The sequence below is a fragment of the Glossina fuscipes genome, unplaced genomic scaffold, assembly GCF_014805625.2.
Source record: "Glossina fuscipes isolate IAEA_lab_2018 unplaced genomic scaffold, Yale_Gfus_2 114, whole genome shotgun sequence".
Lineage (NCBI taxonomy): Eukaryota > Metazoa > Arthropoda > Insecta > Diptera > Glossinidae > Glossina > Glossina fuscipes.
In genome coordinates this window covers 2,854,253-2,872,616 of record NW_023998457.1, presented here as the reverse complement: position 1 = coordinate 2,872,616, position 18,364 = coordinate 2,854,253, and the positions used below count along the sequence as shown (strand labels likewise).

General features: G+C 32.8%; 1 protein-coding gene across 3 annotated transcripts; it reads left to right on the top strand.

The window, feature by feature from the left end:
• Positions 1-1,341: 1,341 nt before the first annotated feature.
• Positions 1,342-17,597, top strand: LOC119639911. Of its 3 annotated transcripts, none has more exons than XM_038037622.1 (4): positions 1,342-1,383; positions 13,752-14,027; positions 15,225-15,378; positions 17,270-17,597. In XM_038037622.1, exons 2-4 carry the CDS (start codon positions 13,785-13,787, stop codon positions 17,368-17,370), a joined length of 498 nt encoding a protein of 165 aa, XP_037893550.1. In that variant the 5' UTR covers positions 1,342-1,383; positions 13,752-13,784; the 3' UTR covers positions 17,371-17,597. The 3 variants fall into 3 exon arrangements, with proteins under 3 accessions (XP_037893550.1, XP_037893552.1, XP_037893551.1); XM_038037624.1 differs by lacking the exon at positions 1,342-1,383 and adding an exon at positions 8,168-8,371; XM_038037623.1 differs by lacking the exon at positions 1,342-1,383 and adding an exon at positions 11,513-13,119.
• Positions 17,598-18,364: the final 767 nt, after the last annotated feature.

Genomic DNA, 18,364 nt, shown 5'->3' with positions numbered 1-18,364 from the left:
TTTACTTGCGGACCATGTCCTTTCATAGTGTAACCACTTTTTTTAGTTTTCAATTACTATCGGAATTCTGAATGAAAACATTAAAAGATTTTGCTCTTTTGCAAGCGACATCAATACATCATTCGTGTATTGAAAACATTCAACATTTCATTTCAACCGCAATACGCAATACGCGTGGATTAATAATTATAATTATTCGTTATCTAAGAAGTGAAGCTTTTAATATTAATCAATCCATAGAGCAATATTAAATCAAAATGAGAATGTAAAAATTCCCCAATGAGAATGTAAAAATTTCTCATTTATTTCAAATTGCATTTAACATAAGCAAGTAATGAGAAACTTTTTTCTCTCACTCTCAGCTTTGTATATCGGAAACAACTAAATAGCAAGATGGTGCAATATTTTATTCAAAATTCAATATCACGGCGCATGTATTCACCTAAGAACAGAGGTTATGTATACTTCTGCTTTGCAAGCGTTTGAGAGAAAGCAATGCCATGTTACTGAAACCATCAACAGAATCTTTGCCCGAGAGCAAGCAATCAAATTGCTGCTAATTAACAGCTTTATTATTCTTATTGATAATGGAAGCACAAAAAGTCTCTAATTGGATTCCTAGTTTGCGTTTTAAATAAGATGTTAGACCAATTTTGTTGTCTCTGACAACAAAACAAGATCTTGTGCAAAATTCAAGCTAAGCTATATGTATACCATTGACAGCAGAATTGTATACGCTTTTGATGTGCAAGCGTTTGAGAGAAGGTGAGGAACTGTTAACAGAATTTTTGTCAATGCGGATGAAGGCGCAAGCAATCAAATTTCTGCTAATTAACAGCTTTTGTTTACTTCTTCTTTCTATTCATATTGATAACACAAACACAAAAAGTGTTTAATAAGTATTCTTAGATTACATTTGGGCTATCTTGCCTCTGATTTAATGTAAGCAAGTGAAGGAAGTGAGCAGAAACTTTTTTTCTCTCGCGCGCAGCTTTATATATCTTATACAACAAAGTAGACGTTCAAAACAGATCATCGTAAAGCCAGCAACAACACAACAACAAGTATAAAAGTGGTTGTAGTAAAAAATACTAAAACAATCAACACCAACAGCAACAAAAACGAATAATAAAAGTCAAGCAAATGTAAACAACTTTTGGTTTAAAAAAGGGAAAAAACATTTTGCATTCACTATCGAGAATTGAGTGAGAGAGGACCTCGTCAACGCGTTGTAAATAAATTAAACTCGCATAAATGACGTGAGACGAAACATAAATTGAAAATAAAACTGAGAAAAATATAAGCAAAGAAAAAATATTTTTTAATTTTCTTTTGAAAAGAATTTCTTTTAATATTATAATTATTAATAAATTAATAAAAAAGGTGAATAAAAATAAGGATTACGTATTTGTTCAAAGAAATATTTGTATATATATATATCTATATATGAATGCGAACATATGTGCATAGATAAACTAAAAAACGCACATTACTTTTATAAATAAACATAAAGAAAAAGCTTTACTATATGGTTGACTGTTGTGTTTTCAAGATCAAGTTTAAAAATAATTTTATGCATATTCAATTGTTTTTTTCATATATGAATATCTCAATATAAACAAAAATTTTTGGAAATTTTTTTTAATGCGAATAAAGATGAAATATAAAGGTTTTCCAAGAAACAGAAGAGAAAGAAAAAAAAATTGAAATCTTTTCTGCGCATTTTGCTCATATAAAAATTATAATAATATCAAATACAAGTAAATAAAAATATGAAAGTGGATAAAGTAAATAACCAAAGAAAAAGAAAATGGTAGAGAGCAAGGCGCGAAAAAAATAAACTATATCAGGTTATTGAGTATATGCATAATTCCATGTGAATATTGCAATAGCTTTTTTTTTTTTTTTTTCTCTTTCGCAATATGAGAAATATTGTGCATGGAAATTTAAAAAAATACATGGTTGTTTTGAAAAGAAAAAGTCAGTATAAAATTCGGATCATTTGGTCGAGCATTTGCAACTATAAAACGGATCAGAACCGCATCGTAGTAACTGGTAAAGAAAAAATAAAGTAAAGGAAAGGAAAACTCGTGTAATTTTATCGCAAATTCATAAACTCGCAAAAAAGTCGACGAATGTTATGAGCTAAAGTGGATTTTAGAAATGATTTGACGAATTCCGTTGCTTATACGGGATGTTCCAAAGTTGAAGCAAGTTTTAATTAAATAGAATTTTTTAAATGTAATCTTTCTATCGAATCGGGTTATGTGAGGAACAGCTCCATGGCTTCGCCGGCATATATGTACTCTTTCATCGAAATTCTGATCACCGAAGCAAGAGAGCACACAATATGGGGGATTGCTTCATGGAGTAATTAGATTTTCCACGGAGCCGGGCACCGTCCTATTGAAACCACTTGTCCTTCACATCAATGTCATCCAATTTTGCCAGCGCGATATCAAGCATTAGTAACAGTCATTAGCTTGCCTTAAGTTATAGTGAGCGCCCAATCAGTAGAGGCATCGAATCCACTATGCTGCGGTCATTATTTCCTCACTTCTTCCTGATTGACATAAGTATTGTAAGATCACATACAGAACGTATCTGGAAATTATAATCGGTAAAAGAAGAGTACGAGTAATGAGTAAAAAACTCAATATTTTGGCTTTTGAAAATAGATGTGTTTATCTAAGCTTATGGCTCAGTTTATGTCTCTCAGCTTATGCAAGCGAGCCCTTTGATCAATTTAACCCATAGTCAATATCGACCTATGCGCAGTAACGTCCAATGTTATTTCCAAATACTAAGATGATATTTTAATTTCTACAATCGGAGATGTATGTACTAAAGGCAGGCACTCGGACAGATTTGTCTAGATCAACTCAGGCTTACTCAGGCTGGTCAAGTATGTATATATTTTGTAGGGTCATTGAAGCTTTCTTCCGGGTCTCGTAATTGCCCTAACCTTTCATTGGTTTTTATGAAAATTACCCATCTTACAGAGTTGCTATCAATTCAAATTTGCGGAATACATTTGATCCTAAAATGAGGAGTGAAAAATTAAATGTAAAATATATTAGAAACATTTAAGAAAAAGCCAATCATCTAAAATATAACAGAATTTAATTAGTTACATTTCATCGACATGAGTGTCGACTTTATGATTTGACTCATATGTATATAATGCAATTTATACAATGAAAGCTTTCTGTTTCATTCGTGACGGAAGAGAACCAACTACAGATATGAAAAATTATATCATGTGAATGAAAATCATTTAAATGTGCTTACATATATATATATATATATTTTTTTTTTTTTTTTCTCAATTATATATATATAATATATATATGTAAATAATTATATATATATATATAAATAATTGAGAAAAAATTCTTACTCTTTACCACATATTGATTAATTTGTTCTTTTTTTTTAATGTAAGAAGAAGATCGTGAACTTAATTGTATACAATCTAAGACCACAGAAGGAGAGAAAACGTTTAGAACCATGCTTGCAATAAACAAATAAGACCATATATGCGCACCCACTGTATTGTACATTAGCCTGTTAACCTAAATTGCGAATCATTTAAACATTCATTCACTTCGAGACTTCGCCTGCTGTGAACAACATAAATATGAAAAAGAAGGAGAAATTATATGCGCGCGCGCGGCTTAGATTGAATTTTTTAATATAAAGCATTAGCTTCTGCTCAACTTGGAAAGGTTTTCTATTAATTACGAGTAGGTAGAGTTTCTATGAATAAATGGCATGTATGTATATAGATACGTAGACGGAGCAAATATATATATATATACATTTTTGAAAGTTTGCTTGTTAATGTGATCGCGAGTCAAGTCCGAGAGTTAGGCGCTTGGTGATGGGCTTGATCGTAGAGTGTAGACAATTTTTTAATACGATCTCTTGAGAATCGATTTATTTTATTATTATTGTACCCATCGCTGATGGATGGGGGTATACTAATTTCGTTTTCTTTTCATAATGTGTGCAACATCCGAAAAGAAAGTTTCATTCATATATTTTTAATCAGCGCAAAATTCGGAATCGATTAAGCCATGTCTGTCCGTTTGTCTGCATCTTGTTGACACTCTCCAAAAATGAAGATAACGCCTTCAAATTTTGCAGAAATATTGGAAGTTTTTACACCCAGGTTAGTATTGAAAATAGATCAAATTAGTTAGAGAACATGCGCGCAGTAAAGTGTAAGCTGTACGCCTTTTTAAGCAAAAATTTATGGGTTTTTGCTCATTACTCACAAATTCTGAAAGATAGTAAGCTGAAATTTTGCATATTTACCACATGCCACATGCCATGTTCACACAAAGTTATAAATGATTAAATGTTCTTTTTTTCCAGTTTTTTGGAAACTCGATAGCAATTGAAATTTGACCTCACGGTCCTTGAGTTGTTGGTCGAACGCTTTGAATACTCGGTCACTTATTTTATTTTAAAACTTGATACGAGAATTTAATCAATTAACTTCATCGCAAAATTGAAGCGATCGCGAGTGTACTCGTCATATATGGCGTATGTTTGTATCTGAATTGAATTAATTTGTAATGAACTGAAGTTTTTTTTTTTTATACACTATTTACACTTTGTACTCTACTTGCGGTGCGGATGTGCATAACACCCAGATGGACCTGAATATTCTCTGAATCGATCTAAGCTTGTATGTCCGTATGTCCGACTTGAGTTAATTTCATTTTTCACATGTTTTGACAAAATTTGATAAATCAACGAGTTTTAGTCGCAGGAAAAATCCGATTGGATCGCTGTAACCTTATTTTAGATCATTACGCTCTACTTTGATTAGTGTCTGAATAAATGTATTAAGCGAGGTAGTGTTAAGGGTATGGTGGACTTGAGTTTATGAATAACTTTTATTTATTAACTTGAACAATTATGCATTCAATGTTCTAAACAAAATCAATTTTAAGCTAAAGAGAATTTAAATTTTTATTGAAGCTATAAACAGATTTAATTCTATTGAGTCTTAGCGAGAGTTCTTGTGCTCATGATGATTAAGAACTCACTTGTCAGTTAATAGTGTAGAAAGTGTAGAAAGCTTGCGATGCACATTTAATTAGTTATCTGCGTTGACCTTTATTAGCGATGACAACTATGCTCGTCAAAAACAGATATGAAGTTAGATTGTAATGAGACGACTTGAGAAAATGGCAAAAATATTTTCAAAAATGAATTATTATGGCAAGTACACATTTACAATGATGAAATGTCATAAGGGAAGGACAGATGGACGGATTATGACGTATATATTTGTCATACACAATTAACTGGTTAGGTGCATAACAAGCATTTAGTTAATCTAATGTAAGATATATAATAACAATGTAAACAAGAGGAGGAAAGAGTGAAAAATGTTTATACGAGTATCTCAACTATATACAGGTTTTACCAAAAAAAGTTTGTATGTAGGATTTCCTTTTTTTTTTGCTTATTTATAAATTCGATTCTCTCCGTTCTTTCTTTTTAAAGAAGTGAAAAAATGACGCGTTAAATAGCACATACGCCCATCTTAAGAATTGAAGAAGAATGTCTAAATAAAATAATAATACTTACAAAGGTGTTCCTAACTATTCTTAAATTAGGTTCGCATCACCGGAATGTGAATTTACCTTAGTAAAGATTTTGTTTAGTAGTTTAAAACAATTCACTTACAGAATATTATCTAAATGATCGGCCGTGCATTCAAATTTCAAGTAGGGCAAAGTATTTGATAAAGCCGGTAGCCTAAGATGCTAGTGTTTTAAGACTATAGTCTTCGAATTTATTTGTCTGGTCAAAATTAATGATAATAGCAATGATAATAGTAATAACTGAATCTGAGCCGACTCCCTCTCTAATTTGTCTTTCCCTTGTAGTAAGATATAAAGAGCGGAATACATTATATACAGTCTTGGCTGGAGTGAATGTCTGACACAACCTAAAATGAAAGTTGAACGAGCTTTGTGTGTACATGGTCAATTTGGGCTTACTTTCTTCAAGTTGTTTGACGAAGGTAGTAATAATATCTTCCTATGTTTTTAGATTGGTCTCTCGAAGGATGTGGAATATATTTAGTTTGTGAAAATGTTTGCAATGCCCAAAAGGGAGCCTGAAAGACCCCATAAAGTATACGTATTCTAGTTATATTTGAGATTTCATCGGGCGGCTGATCAGTAAGATAGATTATGGATCTTGAGTGATTCAGTGTTGCTGGAAATGTTATTGATATTTTCTTATCGATAAATTACTCCATTAGAGGTCATAGTCATTCAAACTTGATTGAGCAACATCAACTTTGTTTGTTTACAAGTGACTCTGAATCGCTAGGTATAATAAGATAAGTGGGTCTTTGTCAAGTCCTTCTACGTTTTGCCTACATCCGCACATAATTAATATACCCCTACACTACAAGTAGTGTAGCGAGTAAAAAAAACAAATTGATTACCTTAAAATTTTCCTTTTAATGTTGTTGTGCATGTATTTTTTATTCACGTTGAATATCTTATAACTATCTTAATCAAACTTTTGTGTATTATGTATATTCAAACTTCCTCTCTCTCTCTCTCTCTCTCTTTCTCTCTCTGTAATGACTTGAGATATTTTTGGAGATGATCAACGAAAAAGATCTCAGCTTTTCTTAATGAAAAAAAGAAAAATTTCTCTTGAAAAACCAAATAATAAGCGAAAGAATAAACATGACATTGAGATATTTTTAGCAACTTTTTTTTTAATTGACGAAACATGATGTTTTTTCTTGCGTATGCTTGCAACTAGTACCCACTGTATGCATAGATATATACATGCTTACATATTTGCATTCGTTTATTACGTCATTTTAAAACAGGTTGTAAGCCATTGTTGCCATTTATGTTGAAACTGTTCTTTATGCCTGTGTTTAGTTTCAAATAAAATCTAGAATGCATTCGATCGCAAAGTTTGTCCGGAGATATTGTCCGATATATAAATATTATTGCTATTATAATCAATTTAGTTAGAGAAATAAATTCCAGGGCTGAAGTCTACAGCCGCTCACTTCTTAAATCATCGGCTTTCATTGTTTAATATAAAAAGCAATTAAAATAGGGTTTCTATTAGTTTTATATATAAATAAACGGTGAAATTCTGTTAAATGTCATTCGTACTTACGTCAAACATATAGAGTACACGCACTTAAACAGATTAACATTTGTATTGATATTTTATCAAGTAAAAAAATTGTATTTGCTCCTGACCGAATCTGTTATACCCATCACCCGTTATTCTCAAAAAAAGTCAGAAAAAGTAAAGGAGATGAATTTTCATGCTCAATAATATGGAGTGGACGCAGCTGTTTTTTTCTATTTTCAAAATAAAGGTTCTTGTCGCATAGTCGTGTGGGCGTTGTAGGCGTGTTCTTTGAAAACTTTAAGTCACTATCAAATTCTTTGACAAATATGTACGCGGCCTCCTTATTCTTGTGGACTGTAGAATGTTTACCACACGATTGGCTAGACAGACATATAAACAGACTAAGAGACAGACATATTAAGGTGCATTCCAAATTTGGAATTGGCCAAAGCTTATATACCTAAAAACAAAAATTAAATTTTGATACACGGTTATATTGGGCGAGGTCAATTTTTTCCATTTTTGTACAAGCCGGTCAGCATCGCCCATAGAATATGCCTTCAAATGTTCGTATATTTATCTGGTACAGTTTATGATTAGTGAGAGAACCACCAATTTTGTATTTCTTTTGAAAAACAGAGGTGTTCTCAGTATGCGTGGTATTGTGGGCATGCCTTTCTACCGATTTGTCTCATTTTCAAAACCAACTTGCCAGCAACAACTACCAATGCTTCTACCAAATTTATAGTCGATGGGCTCATTTTTGCCGGGAGGAGATTGTTTACAACGGACAGACGGACAGACAGACTGGATTAAATCGATTTAGAATTTTATGCTGATAAAGAATGTATATACTTTGTGGGGTCGCTGATGCTTCCTTCTGGGCGTTGCAAATGTTTTTACAAAATGAATATACCCCTCATTTTGCACTGATGTCTAGAAAAAAGTAATTATTCACTAATCGTGACTTATATTAAATTTCATTACAATTTAAATGTGGAACGAAAAAATGTGAATAAGTTACAAGGTTACTGAGAAATATTTGCCAAATAAAAGCGAGATATTCCATCGGAAGTATCTATTGAAAGCGGTTTACAATTCTGTGTTGAGGTCGCTATTATTTCCTTAACCGTTTTTCTCCTCGCACTTTACAACAATAGAGATCGATCATAAACTCGTATTATGACTAAATAAGTGTATCGAGACATGGGAACTGGCGAGTATAAAAAAGGTTAATTGTTTAGCTGCAGCAAGAATTCTTAAGTAGGATTTTGAAAAGAGTTTCAGACGATGGTAAGCAGAAGCAAAAGGCCTATAAATGGAATACAAGGAATGCCATATGGCCCGCTTCATTGAAGACTCATCAAAGATGATTAGCTGAGAGCTGGAACATCAATGTCAGAAGGTGCCGTTCAACGCTGTTTTACTAAAGAAAACTTTCAAAATCGTTGATAACTCTATTATTCTGGCCGACAAATGATTATCGACGTCGGTGATCTCAAAACTCTGCTCGACTTAGAGTAGAGTCATTTACTACATACATCAAGAACAGTTTGAATAAGGTTCAACTAACGATTGTGAGACAATTAAGGAAGCTTGTTAAATGTTTTATATTTAAAATTTATTCGATATTCGCTGTGGGTTTACATTCAAAGGTAGAAAATTAACAAAAAAAGTCATGATTCATTTCTGAAATAAATGAGATAAACTCTTTAAAATGCATACGTGTCTGCTATTTTTTTTTTTTTTTTTGCTCATTTCATGGTATTATAATAGATTTTCGAAGCCAAGTCCATTGCTCTTCTGTTTGATTATTTTTACATTTCTCGCTAGAATATTGGCGGTGTACTAATTTTGTTACGTTGTTTGTCGTAAAGTACTTGTATTGACGGAATGTGTTCGAGGCAATGTACTCGTGACCTTTTATTCGGTCAGATGAATAATTGAAACAAGTGCAAAGGTTATAGTGTACCACGAGCCACCATTAAATACCCCATACTACGAAGACTTTTGAAAATGCGTTGCTGCATGAGAAGTGAGGGAAAAGTGCAGATTCGAAACATTTTCAATGGCGTTTTTTCTTGGGCTAAAATCCTTAGATGTAGCAAATTTCACCGAAATGTCACAAAAATTGCAAGGTTGAACAGAAGACTACAACAAGGACATATCAACCGACAAGCTTAGATCGATTCAGAAAGTAATTCTAAATTAGTTACTACAAAAAAAGGTGGGTCTATCTCAACTTCTTCTGTACAAGTTCAATATAAAGGCTTGTAAAGGCTGTTTGTGGAAATCCTCACTGTCGGTCTGAATATCGAATTTGTTACTTTTAGGGCCGCATTTAAATGTCACTTGCAGAGCATCGGAGGCTGTAGAGACGGACGCACGTGTAGTTTCTGTTTGGGAGTTATGGGGGGAGGAGGGGAGTTCAAATTTCAGTCCCACGAGCAGTCCACAGACGATTCTATCTAAAAGAAATACGCGCGCTCTACTCTTAAAGGGACAAACGGACGGACAAAACCTACTCACCAAACGGGCAGATCATAAGCGCCGAGCCTTTCTACATTCTACCCTATCTATGGCCTGCTTATCGATATAAAAACTATTAATTGAACGTGTTCATCAATCAGTAGTGTACAGAGTCACAGCGATGCCCCTATGTTAAGGGACTGCCCTTTACTCGTTTAAGTTAATGAACAATCGCTTTAAAGTAACAACAACAATAGTTTTTCCCAATTATTTCATTTATCATTTGTTGTTTTTTATTTCTTAATCTTGACCGCCGTCGTTCAGAAATGCAATGAACTGAAATTTCCGCAAGCTGAAGCAATTGAGTTTCCACAATTGATGATCACCAGCATTCATATCTACCTAACGCATTAACAAAAGTATCCATGTGTCTATATGGGTATATATATGCCTTTAATTAATATCAAGTTTTTTTTTTTGTTAATAAATTGTATTTTTTACCAAACCCATCGTAGTCAGTCATTAAGCGATTTCATTGAAGATTTTAAAATTGTTTATATATTGCAGCTTTTTATTCGAGTAAATCGATATAGAGACATATTTTACTTATGAGATTTCTCTACAATGAAATAAGTAAATATTCTAGACCTTGTCGGTAGCTAAAGTGAATGCTGCTTTTTATACTCTACACTACTTGTAGTACAGGGTGTATTAAGTTTATGCGAACGTATGTAAGGCCCAGAAGGACTTGAGATACACCGCGTGATTTTTCTACCAATCGGTTCAGAATCGTTTGTCTGTCCTCTTGTTATGTTCACCCTCGCAATTTTTCAGAAATTTTGATGAAAATTATCCCAACGGCGTGTTTTGCGCCAAGGACGAACGCTACTGAAAATGGTTGGGAATGGAGCACTTTTTCGACCATTCTCCATTTTCATAAGTCATTACATGGGGAGAATAGTGTAATTTTACAAATTGGGTGATAAAAATCGCTTAGCAATGTTATTTCAGCATTCAAAATCGGTGTGAAGACTTTGCATGGGATGAGATAAATTTTTGCAATCTTCCCTATGAAAATTGAGTCCTTATGGGATAAGAAGACCTAATTTTCACTGTAACATAATAACATAATAATCTGCCATAAAAATTAATCTTACCGAATTTGGACCAGGTAGGCCTGTTTTTGGATCCCAATTCATATAATGGTCCTAACGAAAAATAGGCCTTCATATGCCCAAGGGATTCAATTTTTTAATATTTTGGAATGAAAATTTGTCCTTTGTAAATTAACCATAGGGAATTTGGATCACATAGGCCTAGTTTTTAGTTCGCATTATATATAAGAAGTAAGCGGCAAGTTGTCGTTTTTGTGAGAGAAGCATCTCGGAAGTAATAAAATCTTTGACAAGCAAATTAAATTTGCAAAATTTGGACCACGTTGAGGACTTTCATGAAAATTGTGTATTTACATTAAAGTAATATTGAATATTTTATCTGTTATTAAGAAAATAAGTGAATGACTGCATTGGACGAAATGATCTAAGGTATCTAGTCGTCGGCCTTATCTGACTATAGCATTCTTACTTGTTTTTCTTTCTTTACGTTTATACTAAAGCTCTTAAAGTGTGGGTTTCGTTTTTGTGCTCAATGAATACAATTCTTTAAAATCAATGAAGTAATCACTGCGAAATTTTCTTACAAAAAAAAAAAAACATTTATGGATATTAAAGTATACGTTGTATTTATAAGTGTTTTTAAAAGTTCAATTGAATAACTTTTTGTTGTTATTCATAAAAAAATTATATTCCAGATCTCTTATAAAAGCATTATATATATACAACATTTATTTACCATACATAATTTATCCGAATTTTTTCATCAAGTTTAATTAAATATACTTGGAAAAAAAAAATATTATTTCTTTGCTTAAATTCGTAAGAAAAGTCACGTAAGCTTCAAAAGAAACCAAGTAAAAATACGGTAGGGAAACATTCTAGGGTCTCCCATCATATATCTTACACCACTTTGCTTAATGCAGCTGTTCATATAACGGCTTTTCAAACAAAAATGTTAGATGAGGAATGATCGAAAATATGATCCGATCCGAACCGTTTCCAAAGGTGTTCATCCTTGATCCAAAGCATATCGATGCACCAAATTTGATCAATATATCGCAAAAATTGCGATCTGTGCGTTGAAACCAAAAAACTAGGTCGGACAGACAAGTTAAAATCAATTCAATAAATGATTTTGATTCGATCATTAGTATAAAGGGACGATTTATCTTAAGTACTTCTGGTTGTTGTTTACACATCCGCAGAAAATTAATATAAAGTTATACCACAGGTGGTGTAGGGTGTAAGTATTTTATAAAAGTTTCAAAAAAAATTATTTTATAAAAGTTATGCAAATTTGTACACTTAACATTGAAGCTACGTTCCTTCTTCCCAGTAACACTTTAAATTAGAATAAAAAGTTTCACTACTCAGCATTGAGGTTATGCTTCAATCCGGCGTTGAGAAAGCAATGCAAATTTGATTACCTAATATTGAAAGTACGTCCGTTTTTACTAGTACCACCATAAGCTGCCTTTTTGCGTAAAGAGAATAAAAAGTTTCACTACTCAACATTGAGGTTACGTATAAATTCTGTCTTGAGAAAGTTAGATGTGATTCTCCAAACTTCTTCAAAATTGTTTTCGATACATACTTTTCCTTACAGCATTCTATTCATGCACAACTCATATCAACGTTGAGGTTACGTACGATCTATGTGATGGTTATACCTAACTATTGTAAGGGAGTACCACAACAGAAATTAAAATTTATGCAAAAAATTGATCCAAATGACATCATGTTTAGTATTTTAAAGGCTTATAACTAACGACAGAGTGAAGCGCCTCTACTCTATCCGTTTTGTCTTTCCGTACGCAATATGTAATTGAGCCTTGCATGAGTTTTACCGTAAAATGAGGTGAAGCTCGGTAAGTTTTCTCATTTGGAAAAATTTCTTTTTCTTCTGCGGCATTCCCATCCCCTTCCGTATCAAAATTCAGTGGTTTACACTCCCGGGCAACGAGGTGCCTTTGTTTGGAGAGTATTCGAGGGTATCGGGGATTGTCTGCGTGCAGACTTCCTCACCAAGGTAGTCAGCTACTCAAGAGGTCCCGTACACAACCATTAGGTTGTCGAAAAGCTAATGATAGTGTAGTGTGATGGATGGATTAGTTCTCCTTGTACGATAAATCCAGAGGGGTTGGCTTCCCTGGTAGTATGCGAATCCAAAATGCAAGTGTGAAATTACGGACAAAATGATACGCGCATGCCAATAATTCTAAAGCATACTATGAACTAAGGAATCCACGAGGGTCAGATTGCCTACAAAGTCACGCGGCGACAAAGCCCTGGTTAGGCGGGTAGAGAGGACAACATTGGTTGAACTGCAGAGCAGTGCTTGCTAAGACCTTCGCTTGCATATTGATATTCTATGTGGAAACTTCGCTGGAAAGTGGTATGTCCGATCACATTTTCAAAGCACCAGGTTAATCAATGTGCGAGCGCTTGGGTAGTTCTCGTAGTGGCTATGGTTATCGCCAATTGCGGGGGCATTAAATAATTAAACGTGCTTGATAGGCCTCGCCCTGTGCAGAGAGGAAGTTTTGGGCCACATCTAAACTTTTATTCTGGTGTCTAGTGCTTGGAATAGGCCTTCTCTTGCAGGAGTGTCTTGCAAGGATGAGGGGTGGCCAATTCAACTATATTAATTGTCAACGATTCGTCAAGGGAAGTCGTCTGATTAAGGCTCCACGCCAGTTACACAAGTTAAACATCGATATAATACAATAGCGCAGTCGCTTGCAATGTCAAACAGGCAATTTAAATTTATATGCACCTAAATTTATATGAAAGCTGAGACGAAACAACGCACTAACTACACTTAATCAGTAGAGGCGGGATAACAATAAAAATAGAAAAAGGCTGATCTTAACTTACGTGCAGGACCAAAACAAATCGGACGACTTTAGTTCTTGCAAGTAAAAAAAGATATTTTAGTTTTCTTTGAAGCAAAAAGATAATATTAAATATATAAATATTTTTCTAATCTTAATATTAATTCATTTTCGTTTTTTTTTCATCTTCCAGCTGTGCCCAGCGTTAGTACGGTAAATTAAGAAGATGGCGAATCCTCCCTTAAAATCATGTTGTTTTTGTCAATCCCTGCGTAATGGATCAATTATATCGGGTCTACTGGCTATAGTATTGTCAATTATTACAATTGTCATTATTTTTACGACGAGAGTTACATTCAAAACGATCATATTCGATTGGGTGCCGCCAAATATTGTTAAGATTATATTGGTTATTAACTTATGTATGACAATATTAATATCAACTTTAATGATAATCGGTGTTATAAAGGTGACTTGATCTGTTTTCTTTTTACTGTTTTGTAAAGTCTTCTCATATCCACTATCAAATGATTAATGTATCGGCAATTTATTATTTCATTTGTGCAACCAAAATATTTATAACAAATATGTCCGTCTTTTTTTACACGGTAGATACTATGCGAAAAATTGTGTGCAAAATGCATGCGACATGTGAGATTCAGATTGTAGATATGTCCCACACGTCTAAAAGATCGTGTAAATGGAAAAAAATCCAAATGTATTCCCAAAAAGCCGCCCAAAAAGAAACGTTTTAGAAGATAAATGCGACATGTAGTAAATTTAAGGACACGTTCCACAAATTTAAAGCATCGTCACTCAAGAACGAAATCTATTGGAAATGGTTCGATTTGGTCCACTTTTTTGGCCGTACCCCCTTTAAAACGCTTTATTGTGAAGAAAAAAATGTCTATTTTCAAAAATTTCCCAGCAAAAGTTGCTCAATAATAGTTTATCAATCTTCTAAATTGTTCTGAAAATTTTGATTCGGTTGGGGTATCTTTTAGAACCTTCTCTCCTATTTGATAAAAGAGTAGAATTTTCAAAGTAAGTGCTTTAGGGTATCCGATGATCGGCCTTGGCCGACTATGAGTTTCTTACTGGCCTTTAGAAGAATATTTTATTCTTATTCTCAACGCGGCCTTTAAAAATGTAAATCTGAACGTTGATTGTCAAACTGAGAGCGGCATTCCGAATTTTTAATCGTTTTATTTTCTGCTCCATTTTGTGAGGTTAACTCCGATCGATCATCATTTCCGTGTAAAATGCCAATAGATTAGCAAAAGTAATTTTAAACTATTGTCCTTTCAAATACGCTCCCTGTAAAAAAAGTGAATTTCGAGATCTATAGAAAGTTGATATAATACAAACCCTAAAGAGACTTCAAGCTCTATTCGTTTCTTTTAAAAGTGCTCCTATTTAGCTGACTAGTTAGGTTAAGATTTTTAATAAAAATTTAAGTTTACCATTTTTTTGTTTTTTTAGTATTCCTAAATAAATCCCATTTCGCAAGTCTAAGAAGATCAATAATTTACTTCCAAGTAAAAAATAAAAAATAAAAAAAAATAAGTCAAACAATATGGTGTATATGAAAACACTCGGTTTAGATGAATAAGATTTCTCTTTTATTCGCTTTTCATTTATTTATTTATTTTTTTTATTTATTTAGCGCAATCATTATCTAATGATGCCTTGGGTGGTATTGGGTATTATGATTGCTATCGGTCTATTGGTTTCTGTTATTTACACTGCCGTTGTCTTTTTCATTGATGGCTTCGTATTAACGGGTGTATTATGGCTGGTGTTCGGTTTGATTGCTTGCGGTAAGATTTCCATTATAATTATTCTTATTATTATTATTATTATTATTTTTATTATTATTTTATAATAAATTTTGCTAAGGTAACTTAAAACGGTTGAAATTCATAATTTATCTTCTCAGTTATTCGTTTCATATATTTGACATGTAGGTTAAGTGGTTTTAGTTAACAAAGAAGTAATCGTCTTAGATTACCAACAGTGTGGAGAAACTTTTCATTTCTAAAACACTTAAACGCATAATTTAAGTCGTATTTTATTTCATATAGTGTAGTGCGGTTAAAGAAATTGCAGTTTTAGCCATATTTGTGACAAATTTTCTAGTTGGACGACTTTGTCGTAAATACGCAATCAGTGATATATATATATATATATATATATAAAGTAAATATATATATATTTTTCCTTTTTTTTTTTAATATCAAGGGCGGTATAATATAATTTTATCATTTCATGTATTACGTTTTATATCCAGAAGTAAGTTTCACAAAAAAAAAAGAAAGCGTTTACTCACCTCTCCATGTCCACAGAAAATACAGTTATTTTTATTTATTTGCACTAAATCTGACTGAGCGGATCTCTCCTATTCGTGCAACAGGTTGGCCGCCGGAAAGAAAATAGAAAAGTGAAAGAAATGGCGAAGGTGGTGGATGTGACCGTAATCGGTACGTTTTACTCCTTTACCGACTGAGCACGCACTGCTGCCAAAGAAAAGCCTACCGTGCTTAAGATTTGAAATTTAGAAAACCATGTAAAAGCAGGTAAAAACACCACCCTATGCCACTTCACTGAATAAACTTATTCGTATAACGACTTTTCAAAGTAAAACCCTATACGGGAAGTCATCGAACAATTAATGTGACCAGAACCAACTTCAACGGCTTTTGTCATTGGGTTGAGAAAAAATTGTTTGTGGATTTACTGCGATATTGAGAGCAGAAAGAATTTCATTATGTTTTCTACCACTCGTTGCGGGTTCAAAATGTTATTACAAAATCGCATACAATTCCCGATTCTCTAGCGATCTCCTGTTGTGAAAAAGTCTCTTCAGTGACAGACTTTTAATCATATCACTGACATCTTCTTAATCTTCTGTGCAGTCATCAGGCACTTTAATATATTTAATGTACTTTTGTGTTTAACCAATTGTTTCTAATTTTAGAGGTATTTTGACATGACATTTTTTGCCCCGAATATGTGAAAGGGTATGGAATTCTTTTAATATACAAAAAGTTTTCAAATTTTTCACGAACTTTGAAGAAAAAAACAAATAAACATACACCTAAAGCGCCCTATAGTTTTTCTTAGAAAGACTTTGCAAAACAAGCTCTTATATAGTCCGATGCGAACTACTTTCGGTACCCTTCGTCCTCAAAATATCTTACAAATTTTATGGCTTGTAGGTGGAGTACAACAGATGGACGGGCAAGCTTATGAGGTCCGATGCGAACAACTTTCGGTAGCCTTCTTCCTGAAAATATCTTAAAAATTTGCGTCGTGTAGGTTGAATACAACAATATGAAACGGGCAGACAGATAGACAAGTTTAGAACAACGCAAAAAGTGATACTGAGTGTGGATCGGTATAATAAAAGCTATCTCAAACCCTTCTGGGTGTTTCGGACAAACCTATATAAATTTCTTTTTTCGTTTTCTTATCATTGTTAAATCTAAAGTTTCGAAAAAAAAAAATAAAAATTTTTTTTAGGTTATGATTGTAAAACATTTGTTTAGCAATTAGTGTCAACGAGATAAAGACAATGCCATCGTTCGACTTTTAGGGATTACTTTATGAACAAAGAGAATCGTAGAATTTGGAAATTATGCATCTACAAGTGTCATTCTTTACCCTAAATGCGTTTTGTAATTTTTTTCTTTTTTTTTGTATAAATTTCAGCGATTTTAACCTATTGCTGGTGTGTGGTCTACAGTGAATTCACAATACTCTCGGAGGAAAATGAAAGGGGACGTTACAACAAGCAGCCATATAGACGTTAAACCGAATAAGAAAAAAATAAGTGACGTACTTTTTATAGAAATAATTTATTTAAATTTTTTTTTTTTTAATGAAAATAATTTTAAGTTAATTGCACAGAGATATTTCTTCTAACTAAAAGAATCGAATTGAATTTAATTTTGCAAATGAATGTTAGTTTAATAAGTAACAGTTTTAATATACGTAAGCAATTGCCTTTTTCCTTCTTTTTTTTTTTACTAAGAAAATATTTGATTTAATTTTTTTTTTGTCAATTAAATAAACTTTTTGTGTTAATAAAAAAAAGGAAAAAAAAAAAAACGAAAACTGTTTTATCAAACATCGAAAATTGTTTTTCTTAGTGGTAGATATTTTTATTGTGTGTATTAAAAGAAAAAAAAAAAAAAAAAAGTTTTGAGTGTTTTTTTTACAACTTTCAATCTTCGTTTAGAGAAAATGATACAACGTACTTAGTTCAAAGTATTATCCATCGTAGACTATACGACCTTTCCCCTTCTTTCAGGCAATAGTCGAATTTCTTCTTGAAAGAAGTCTTGCCTCTTTCCAAGGAATCAATATTTTGGAAGTATTGTTTGAACAAGCAATGATTTATCTATTGGAAACTGTATTAGTCGGTAGGTAACAAGGTAGGCCTGCTGGTAACAACGTGGAAGATGGGATATTTTAGCTGAGCGACTTTTGTTTGCATTGGATATTGTATTATTTATTGCGGATGAGTTATGACTATCCGCCTTATTTTGAGCGGCGTTCTAATTGCTCCATTTTGTAAAGCCGCGGCTTTTTTCACACCTCCCTTTATGATTTTCATAAACTAACAAGCCTGTTTAATCTTACTTTTAGCATCTTATTGCTATATATTGAGCTATATATATTTTGAGAATGTGATATCTTAATTAATCGAGTTGGAAGTGTTACTTTATTATTAAAAATTACTTGAATATTAAATTGTGGAAGATGAAATTATATTTTTTATATCGATATGATAAAAAATGATTT